This window comes from Manacus vitellinus, unplaced genomic scaffold, assembly GCF_001715985.3.
Source record: "Manacus vitellinus isolate BGI_N305 unplaced genomic scaffold, ASM171598v3 scaffold_16_pilon, whole genome shotgun sequence".
In the NCBI taxonomy this organism is placed as follows: domain Eukaryota; kingdom Metazoa; phylum Chordata; class Aves; order Passeriformes; family Pipridae; genus Manacus; species Manacus vitellinus.
In genome coordinates, this window is record NW_021939189.1 from 1,666,688 (window position 1) to 1,678,264 (window position 11,577).

At 41.0% G+C, this 11,577-nt stretch overlaps 1 protein-coding gene across 2 annotated transcripts in view; it reads right to left on the reverse strand.

Annotated features, from left to right (window-relative positions):
* IQCH (IQ motif containing H) overlaps positions 1-11,577 on the reverse strand; it is a 51,863-nt gene that overhangs the window by 22,977 nt on the left and 17,309 nt on the right. Inside the window, exons 11-13 of one of the 2 annotated variants that reach the window (XM_029958843.1) lie at positions 10,472-10,647; positions 7,036-7,305; positions 5,011-5,202 (exon numbers count right to left, since the gene is read on the reverse strand). In XM_029958843.1, the coding sequence (XP_029814703.1) occupies positions 5,011-5,202; positions 7,036-7,305; positions 10,472-10,647 (638 nt within the window). Of the gene's footprint in view, positions 1-5,010; positions 5,203-7,035; positions 7,309-10,471; positions 10,648-11,577 lie in introns of both variants that reach the window. The other variant, XM_018069892.3, reaches the window with a different exon arrangement.

Below are 11,577 nucleotides of genomic sequence, written 5' to 3' on the forward strand. Positions count from 1 at the left end.
AGATTTGAGAATCACCAGAAACAACATCATGGCAGACACACAGATCTATTAATAAACTAAGAGAACTCCAGACAACGAATATTTCACTTATTTAGGATGGAGTGTTCACACTACAAAACAACCTGCAGCTCTATTTTTTTATACAATCAATCTCTTTCTGAAGTTCAGGACACTGGGATGTTAATCCTTATACCAAAAAAAAAGCAATATTTGAAGGCATCTTTTCTGTGTTTTAATAAGTTCTCTGCAAATGCACAAACAATTCTGATGCCCTCAGACTAATATTATTTTCTCAATTAATTTAGTTGCAATCTCTTTAAGTTCAGTGCACTTTTGTGACTTGCCCTCCTTTCTGGCCTGTATCTCTAAAGAAAGGATTCTAATGAATTCCAGAAATGTGATTTCAGAAGGACAAAAAAAATTTTCTTTGGGTTCTTTTTCTTCTCCTCTTAAACACAGTATCAGTTAAAAGAAATGTTAAAAACCTGTCAAAATGCTGTAAATGCATTTTCTGTAGATCTGTCAGAGTTTCTGGCCCTCTTCAGGCTGGAAAAATACCACACCTGCAATTCCATGTGTACAAAAGAGTCCTTAAGAACTCCCTGGGAAGGCTTTAGGTATTACATTAAGATCAATTTTAAAAAAGAAATCAGGGAAAAAAAGCACTGTTAGAAGCTCTACTGTGTTCAGAGAAGGTCAGGAAGGAGTGTGCTGGCAGTGCCATATTTCTAAAATGACATTTTTGGTGGTATTTTGGTTGGTTTTATTCTGACCTGCTGGCAAACAAATAGTCTGAATTCCTTAACTCAGTAAAGAAACAGGATGTGGGATGGAAGCTTCAGTTTTCTTAGAGTGCATGGAATTCATTCAACCACAAAATAATCTGCTCCCCACTATTCCTGGTTTCCAGGTAATCCCAAAGTTTCCCTACTATTTATTAGAGGACTTTCAAAAGCTGAGCAAAAATGTTTTATTTAAAAGGCACACTCAGCATTTTGCATTACTATTTTCCACTAGCAATCCATGCAAAATCCTGCAACCAGCATCCAAATGTTTGCTCAGACTAAAAGTTGCATTTTCTGTATTTGTCATCTTCTGAAAAGATTTTGATTTCCTCATTTTAGTGAATTAACCAAATTATAAGGAGAAGAAATAGAGACAAAATCCTGTGACTCAAGTGGAAGAGTGAGATTCAAACACTCCCACTTCTAACAAGGGCTGCCCAAGGACATTAAATCAGTTTTTTTTTCCTATAACAGATACTTAATGGAGAGTTTTGAAATGGTTGTGTAGCTCTGGCCAATCATAATGGCTTATTGAGAGAGTATTTGTTGCTTGTTTTTCTGTGTCTTGTTCTATTCTTGGGGTTTCAGCTCTTTATATTTTTTGTCTCCAGCATGATCTGGAGACTTTAGATTTATCTTTAGACTCACTGCAGATAAACTCACATCCTGTTGCTGGTCCTGGTGGTTAATTAAGTCACAGTGTAATAAAAGATAACTCTAAAATTAATTTCAGTAGTGATTTATCCAGTGATTTACTATTTAGAGTTCTATAGTTATACAAGAGGATGGGATGCTGCACAGTCCTGTATTATTTGATGTAAAAGGGGAATTTTTAAAAGAAGAAAAAAGGCCAGATTAACAGGAAAGTGATGTTGTCTTTCCTGTAATCATTCCTCTACTAGGGAAGAGGAATCTGGGAGCTGGAGGTGACATTTTGAGTCCCAAAATTCAGAATATTCAGAGAAGCATAAGAACAGAACAATCATATCCACTCCTCACATACTCACCCAGCCTCAACCACTGGCAGCTCAGAATCCCTCTAAGCCAGAGACTGTCAGCAATAACAATGATTTTCCATGACTTTATAGTCTCCCAGCAAGGATCCACATAAGTTTAGGTGAGATTTCCCAAAAACTGAAGTGCTGACTCTCAACAAGAGCAAAATGCCCAGCTTCTTACACACTCTGGAATAGCATATATTAATAATTATCATGGATATCTCTGTCTAGATATTTAAAAAAATTATTTGCTTACTCTTACAGCAGCAAAACCAATTTTGCTGCTACACATGGACTAAGTGAAGCTTGACTTTTTACAGAAGAGAGGTTGGAAAATCATTTTAGAATGGCAGAAGAGCACTTTACATGCATATGTAAAAAATGCATTTGTTTGCTCCTTACAACAGTTGTTCACAGGACAGGATACAATCAAACTGCTGAGGAGCCTCAGTACTCACTGATCTCTTTGCACAGAACTAAGGCCAGATCCTGATATTCTTTTCCACACTGGAAAATATCTCCACAACCAACCTCACAACTGCCAAACGTGCACCCGTGGAGGCAGCAGTTCCCTGGATGTTGAATATCCTTGGATTCTGGGCCTTGGGATGAATTTTTTTATGTGCTGACAGATTTCAGCAGTGCATAGTAAGCTGATGGACTTCCAGAGACATTCATGTAGTTTATGAATTCAACTCTTTATGCAGTTGCAAATTAATTGTTCAGATAACTCAGAGGCTGCATTAAGTTAACAAGGTGAAACCCATCCATAACCCTGCCCTGCACTTGGCTTTGCCCAACGTGCTATTTGAAATGAGGACTCTAAAATCAGCTTCATTTTCAGCTGGAAGAGATTTTGCCACAGTTCAAACTCGCAAAGTACATTATTTTTAATCTGTTGCCTGCTACATGCCACTGAGGAAAATCTGGGTGTCGTGTCTTAAACTGCTATGCAAATGATGCTATTTGTAAGTATTAACATAATTTAGTGCTCACAGTCATATTCTCATTTCTAATAATTCTACCAGAATGGAGAGGCTTTTCACTGTACTCCTTGCCTGCAGGATAGTCTTTCATCAAGAAGCTGAATTTTTTAATAACCTGCCAGCACACATTTTGTGTGTGGCAGCCGACGCCGGTGACACGACGTCTTCATTATCAAAAGGAACAGGTCTCCCCACTGCAACAGGACATTAAAGCATTCCTGTGCTCACAAACTGCTGCTTTGATGTTGAAATGTGTATCATTACTACGGTGTTCCTTAACAAAGGAGGATTTTAATCCTCTGCTCTCGATGGTGAGGCTCAGCAGAGATGCAGTTCATGGCATCCAAAAGGTCTCCTGCGCTACAAAAAGAGGGTAAACGAGGGAGGCAGGAAAATGTGAACACACGTACTCAAGGTGTTCAAAACAGCAGCACTTTAGAGTCATGGAATCATGGAATGATTTGGGTTGGGAGGGGTCTTAAAGCTCATCTCATTCCACCCCAGGCCACGGGCAGGGACACCTTCCACTAGCCCAGGGTGCTCTGAGTTCATCCGACCTGGCCTTGGACACTTCCAGGGATGGGGCAGCCACAGCTTCTCTGGGCAACACTTTGCCAAAGTCCACTCTAATCTTGGGTTGGATTTCTGGAAGCTTTCCTGCTGACTCATGGAATAATAAATTTCATCTAATTTCCTGATATATTTCCCAACTTCCAACACGGGTTTATGTTTAAGGGGGTGGTTAATGGGTAGATTCCTGGTTGCATCAAAGCTTAAGGTCACTGGAGTATAAAGGGAAACCAAAGAAAGGTTGGGATCACTGTGTCCTTCATGCAGAGTCACTTGGCCAGAAAGGAATTAAAAAGGCATAGCAATGGGAATACCAACACTAGGGAATGCCACTTATATTGGGAATTTACACCAGCAAAGAACTGGACTTGCTGAGTCCTGTCTGCTGCCATGACTCAGGAGGTGGGAGCAGGACCTGGATATACCATCAGCTTTATATCCCAGGCAGTGCTCCCACTGGGATGGCTCTCCAGGGCTCTACTTTATCCTGCCTGACTTGCAGGGAGTGAGGGATCTTCAGCAGATTAGAAATTAGCCCTTCAGCTTTATATCATAAACTCTGCTTTATAATGTGGAATTACTTTGCAGTTGTCAAATGCAGCAGAACTGTAATCAGCACAATTTGAAATTTTAATACACAATATAATTCAATCAACCCCAAATTTCAAAACAGTTTTGATGGAATTAAAAAAATCAGAAGAGCTATAATGAGTAGTTTATGTAAATTAAACAATTTTTCTGGATACATTCCTTCCGGCTTTAAAACCATTACATTAGGAATGAATTTGGCAAGATATACAGAAATATCAAATGCTTATTGAAATTAACACATTTAAATACCAATGAATATCTAAACTACAAATAGTTCTCTGAATGCCAGAACTAATGAAGGCTGGTTTCATATGGATTTTTCTGAGGTTGAAATGTATCATCTTCCAGCCTCTCAATCCTGGGGATTCTTAGGAATCTACAAGTGCCTGAGTTCATGCTATAATGTTTCCCTCAGTTAAATATTTATAGATCTCTCTCCTTACCTAAACACCCATGAAACTTGCAGGAGTCTAATGATCTCCAAGACCTCAAGTGTTCTGTCTCATAAAGGTTTAAAAGCTATTAGTGAGGCAAAATGGACAGAAAAAATAATCCCCAGAGAAACAGATTTAAAACCAATTGGTTTGTATGTGGCTTCAAATTAGTGTTCTTCAACTAAATCCAGCTCTTTGTTCCAATAATTCCAAATTTCTATGTTTCTATGATGAAAATGCATGCTGAACTATCCTAGTTTATCATATTGTCTTTTGATAGCATTTGCTACAGATATGTTTGTAGGACTGAGGTTGTAAGTCTACAGTTTTAATTACAGAATTAAATAGGCTCTGCTGTCTATATACTTTCATTTCTGTGTCCTCACTTTGGATAAAAACTGTGTAAAATGTGCCCATTGTTGCATAGGAATGAAGTGTTATGCCACACAAGGTATCCCACAGTTAGAATGCCATCGTTCATTTATATTTTGGAATATTTAAGTGTTACCTATTGCTTTGTACAAGCCAGTCTGGATTGCAATAACCAACATTTGCCTTAAAATGAAGGCCCAGAGAAGAGATTTAAGTGAGGAGGAACCTCAGTGGGCCATTGACACAACAACCAAGGTGCTCTTTTGTTACTTACACGTGCCTGGCTCCTACTCCACCCCTCAGGGCCGTGGCTCTGCCATTCCTTCTGGAGCCAGTGGTAGCATTCCAAGTGGGAAATCACATCACAGTAGGCAGTGCCATTTCCTCCACGTTCCTCATTCATCTTCAACACCCAGCGCTGCACTTCCACGTTGGCCACGACGAGCTGGCTGAGGGCGCGGATCAGCTGGGGAGCAACAACAGCACAAATGACAACATCAAACCCTTCCTCAGGCTCCCAGTTCTCAAACATTTGGACTCAAAAGTTCATTTTCTAAATATGGTTTCATTTTCTAAACATGGTTTCATTTTCTCAGAGATGCCTGTGTTGTTACAGCTGTTTGGATACGTGGTGAAAACAACCCTGGATGGTTTTTGGTGAAGGCTCCACGGCCTTCATGCTGGAGTTGCATCCCTGTATTCTGCAGAGAGGGATTTGCCTGCCCAAGCTTCTTTGTCTGCTGAGGATCTGAGGTTTTGGATAATCAGAACTGCTCAATAAATGTTTGTGACAGGGAACAACACGGGATGGACGACACTATTTGCAAAATGGAGACAAAAATGTGCCAGAGTTTCCCACCAGCCAAAACAGCTGTGAAATTCTCCTACTGGAGAGTACATTACAAGGTTATAAATGTAGGAAGGAGTTACCAGGCAGGCTTTATAAAAATGCTAATTATTTATTTGTGTATGTACCCAGATTTAAATGGCTTTAAAATGCCTTTTGCCCAGCTGGTGCAGGATGCAATTAGCTTCTTAGAAGCTGCAAATGACTTTGAACCTGGTAAAAGTATTATCAGATCTTGGTGAATTGGCTACAGTCTTCTACATTTTACATAGTAATTTGGGGGGCTTTTGTTTCCTTCTTTTTTAGATTTACATTTTTAAGATTGACCTAAAATACAATTACATGTGTTCCATTTGTAGCTTTTGAGAATCACATGTGTTTTTCTTGATGGCTCCCCTACAGTAATGAAAAGGATCAATAATACTGTAAAGACTGCACCAATCACAAAGAATTATGTGCTATCTTTAAGTGAAAATTGAATTGTGCTTTACCATAGTGTCACCTTGCTTTGATTATTTAACCTAAAATGTCAATATTTCATACAAGGAAACAACAGAAGTAAAACTTCCCTAACCCTGTGGTGAGAACCAAAAGTCCTGTTAAATAATTTACGTGAATCAAATAAATCAAGCAGCTGTTTTTCAGGTCATTGATCATATATTTGTTTCATCTGCTATGGAAGTTGCAATGTATTTGTGCAGCTTGGATTGTTCAGTGTTAAAGGTGATTAATAAAAAGCAAAGCAATGTGAAAAGCCTCTTGAAGAAGCAGGAATACCCACAAACCTTGGGTATTATTTTCCTGCAGGAGATGTCACAACACCACAAAAGTGTTTTTAAAACATCACATACTTAGACATAGCATTGCAAATTGCAACATCAGTTTAAAGAATAAAATATTGAGGCACTGCCTGCAAAATAAACATGGAAACACAGCACAGAAAAGTCCTGTGCCTTGTAATTTTAATTTAGGGATCTTTTGTTCTTTTCTTGCTGGTCATGCCAACAAGGTCAATGAATTTAGCAATGATAGGTTGGGTACAAAGATGCTCAGCTGCAAAGGTGCTCAGGGAACCTCCATTTGAACAGCTGGTTGCATAAGTGGAAGAAATTTTCCCTTCATTTTCCCAGAAATCCTTGTTCTACCTTCAGTCTCTGGTAGCACTAATTCATTGAGGCCATAACTTCACCCATGGAGCAGCAGCACAAACTTCTGCAATCACTGGACCAAACACACATATATTCTCAAGACACCATGAAGAATCCCAGAGGAATTGTATTCCTTCCTGACTAGGGCACAAAGTGCATTTCATTGGTCAGTTAGAGGCAAGAAAGAACCCAACCTCACACAAGCCTTGACCAGACCCAGCGAGGCTCCAATCACCAGATAAACTATCCAGATTTGCACCCCACCAAGCGCCCGTTGTCACACCCCAGGGCACGCCCTGCTTACCTGCTCCCTGCTGTGGATGTCAGATTCTCCAGGAGGGGTTGGCACACAAGCACTGGCAAAAATCCTTTTACTGCCAGACTTGGTGCCGTAGAGCTGAGCCACCTCTGGCCCCGGGCCCAGCACGGGCACGTCGAGCATGTCGGCCACCGCCAGGTCATCGGCGTGGGGAACCCCCCCAACCACGTAGGCATCCCTGCTCTGGAGGAGAACCTGGATCCTCTGCATTGTCTTGGGACTGTACTTGAGCTGAGTGGCCAGGCACATGTGGTGCTGCTGGAGAAAGAGAGCATCACTCTTGTTAAAAGGTGTTTTTCCTACCCCGTGAACCTGATTCCTGCCGTTGCCCACAATAAATCCATTATTAATAGCAGGCTGGGTTATGACCCATCCTGTAGCTTAGCAGTTTAAATTGATAAAAGCTGTTGGGGTGAGGCTCCATAATCGTGCACATCTTTAGTGTGTTGGAAATGGCCTCATTGGGAATAGAACTAATTACTCCACATCTGTATTTATTTGATCCATGTGGAATTATCCTTCTGTCAGTCGGCAGAGAGGCTGGTGGCCTTTGGATAATAGTGATTCATCTCAGCAACACTCCTGGCATGGTTTAACTCTAAAGCTCCTGAAAATCAATACAAAAATTAAGAACACCCCCACCCTCAACAGCAGGGAAAGGATTTCACATACAGTTCAGTGGTATTTTAAATGATTCCCTGAGAATAAAACACTTTGATTTACAAAAGCTTTCGGTGCTCACATTAAATTACTGGGGACATACATTTCCATTCCACTAACAACTAACCCTAAACAACTGCAGAGGACTCGAGGAGAGGGGAGTAGTTTTGTGCCTTTCTAAAGTACAAGGGTTCCAACTTTTTGGAAGGAATTTTTAATTTCTCCTAAAAAAGAAGATCCTTTGCTGAACAAGCTGCTCGTGACATATCCTATAACCTCTGAATTTAAACTAGACACTGGTCATGGCAGGTGAAGCCTCATCAATGTTTTCTATCTGCAGACATCCTAATTATCTTCCCAAAAATATAGAAGTGCACTGAGATAAGAGACACAGAGGGATGGAAAAGGGGTACAAGAGAAATCCACATGTATGGATTGTCATAAACAAATCATAATCCTAACAAGAAGCAAATCATCTCCCCACTGAGATTTCATCCAATTTAGGCCTCAGTCAGGAGGTATTCCTTTTCAGGATAGTGTAAATCCTGGATTTTCTTGGCATTTCCAGGGCTGGAGAACCCAGAATATTTTCCTTCCAAGTCCTGGATGTTCCTTCACAGGGACTGAAGTATAAATCTTGATTCCATCACTAGGATGGAGATGATGCTGGAAAATGAGATGGAGGAGCCCCTGGAAGTGGGCAAAAGGAATCCCTTCTGTCTCTTCTCAGTGCTTTCTCAAACCAAACACAGCTCCACAAAATGCCCCAACCTCTCTGCAAAGGAGCAGACACTGCAAGGACAGGGAGAACATCAGTCAGAGAAATGGGATACTCTCCAAAATTCCAGTAGGAAAAAGGGAACCACAGAAGTTTAAGGACATAAAGAACAACAAACAAGTTTCCCGAAGCCTTTTCCCTTCCATGAGTTTTGTAACCAGGTTCTGATCCCTGTGTTTCCTGAGCACAGGGAGCTGCCCCATTCCATAGGTTCCATAGGTTCCATTCCATAGGTTCCAGAGCTGTGCCATGGAGAGAAGGGGATCAATTCCCAGCCCCGGTCACTCCCTCCCTGGGGCCACGAGTGGGGATGGAGGGATGGGATTTGCTTTGTGTCTCTCAATAATGGATTTTACAGTTAATTAAGGAGTGCAGGAAACAGGCTGTAAAATCTGGTTCATTCCTGCTTTGAGAGTATGGCTGCCATGATATATGGCAGTGGGAGGGAGAGCAGGGAAAAGCAGGACTGAGGAACCCTCAGAATTCCTGCAGGACTGCCCAGAACTGAGTCAGGAGATGAACCAAAGGGCTGGTTCTTGGTTATTGTTCTGTTTGAAACTCCTCAAGATCAGAGGAGCTGCCCTTGGCATCAGCCTCCTCACGAGGAGCAAAGCCAGCACCATCCAGGTTTGATCCTCTGCTTGTGGAAAATCAGGACCACCTCTGTCTTTCCCACAGCTTTTCCTTCCATCCAGTCCCACCAAAACTGCTGGAAAACTAGACAAGACTGATTTGTGCTTCTAAAGGAGCCTGCTAAGGTGGCCTTCAAGCCACACTTGCATTCATTAGGTATAAATGTAGATACATTAAGTGCAACAAAAGCTTTTTGTTAAATAACCCAGAGGAGAGATCCTTAAAAAGAACTTAGAAAGCTCAAACTCTTACCCAGCCAAAACTGGCAGTGAAGCCAAGGATCAGTTCTGAGCACAGATTCCTCTCTGCACAGAAGATCTATCCCTTGGACACATCAGTTATTAGAAGGTAAAGAACACATGGTTCATGAAAACAAGCTAATTTGAGGATTTTGTGTATAAACTAAAGAGCCAAGGGTGAACCTCAACCTGCTATCACCCAAAACCTGGGATGGCCCATCTTCCCAGACAGAATTCACCACTAATACAACAATATTTGGTAGTTAGTACTGGAAAATGACTCTGTATCCAGAGAAAAATCAGCTACAGTTGTTAAAATGCAATTTAAAAAGAAAAAAAAATATTAAAAACAGCAGCAGGGCTCCAAGCAAAGACCCTAAATCTGCCACAAAGTTTCACAAAAATCAAATCCCAGCTAAGACACTGTAGATTTAATATTTACAATATAAAACTATTCCCTGTAAAAAGTCTTCACTGCACTGCAGCATTTTTACAAACACTGTACACAGAGTACATTAACTAAGGTCTCTTTTTAGATCATGTTTTAGCACATGGAGTTAAACCTGAATGGACAGGTTTGGAATTAAGATTTCTGTATTATTATGTATTATTCTGGAACCCTTCTTTCTGTATTATTGGAACTAATATTTCTGTATGATTCTGTTCTGTTCCAAACCAATATTTCTGTATTATCACCTAACTTGGTTTAAGTTCTGTTCTTTAAGAAGCTCTGCACTGGATTTAATTGCAAGAAACAGTGCAAACACAGCAATGATTGAATGCTGGGCTACCCAGAGATAAAGTTTGAGTAATAAGAATGGTTTATTGCTATGATTTGCTTAGAGATATAAATCTATCAACTTCCCAGTCCCAAGCATACAGTCAGGAGGGACAGCAGCCTACAAATAGCCAATATAGGACTATCTCAACCAAGCCTATAAAGCTAAACCAGGATATTTATTTCCAATGCTCTAACTAGTAGTCTAATCAGTAAAGCCCTTAAACTTGCAATAATATTTCACTGATGTGTACCAGAGCGTTGCAAGTTATAAAATTTCCAATTTAATTTTACTGCATCCCTCAAGCTGTAGTAATTAGGAGACAAACTCACGGGGAAGCTGTTTATAGCTTCAGGGGTGAGAATTCTGAACCTGTCCTGCAGGTCACCCATGTCCTCGGGGTTCCCAGATCTAACAGCTGCCTGCAGACCCAGGAGTTTATTGTAATACTGCAGTAACTCCTCACTCAGAGGAAGGGGGCAGATGTAGATGACGTCCACGTTGGCATCTGAAACAAAGGGGCACAGTGTTCATTACTGGGAGAAAGGTGAACCCCCTTCCCAACACAACCCCATCGCTCCTGACGCTTTGCTAACAAACAGCTTCCCTCAAAGAGCACTGCAGATAAACACGGGGGCTAATTCCCAGATCTTAGTGCTTTAAGTGCTTTTTCTGTGCTTCTGCATTTCTCTGAAGACAGGTCAGCAACCCAAGGAAGGGGCTGTTTTCAGGACTCAGTCTGCAGCACACATTGGGGCAGGATTTGGGAAGTGTTGCAGGGGGATTCCTCTGCCCGACTCACACGAACGTCGGTGGGAATTGAGCTGCTTTAAAAATACACCCCATTAACAGCAGGAAATTATAAAACTGAGCTCTTCAGTTTAGAAAGCTGGTGAAATTGCAATTTCCTAATGCTGCCTGGATTTTCCAGGGCCTGTTCCTATTCCTGTTCCCAGAAAAGCTCACGGTGGGAAATCATTAACAACTATTGCTGGGCATGTGAATGTGCAGATCAGTCGAACACCACGGTGTGGAAATCTGCTTTTCTGCCTGGAAAACAGCTCGGGCTGAAAGACACTTAGAGGTGAGAAAACCTTTAAATAGATGCTGTTTTGGAAAATTTTAACTACTCTGCTCTGCTAAAATATTCATGTTAATAGATGGGCTAATGAATGAATGGGCCTTGTAACATCAAGAGAATACACTGCAAAGAGCACTCCCAGATTGTGATCCAAAGCAGTGGGAAGTCTTTCATTGTTTTACTGTGCACTGGGAAGTGCCAGGGAAAACTGCTATTCCATGGGAATGAATCAGCAGCAAACCAGGGATTGGATAAGGAAAGCCTGAGCCTTATGTTGGAAAGGAATAAGAGATTCCATTCATTCTCTTAGTTTTGCTACAGAGCTGCAGGAAAACAATCCACATTAAAAAGTAAGGC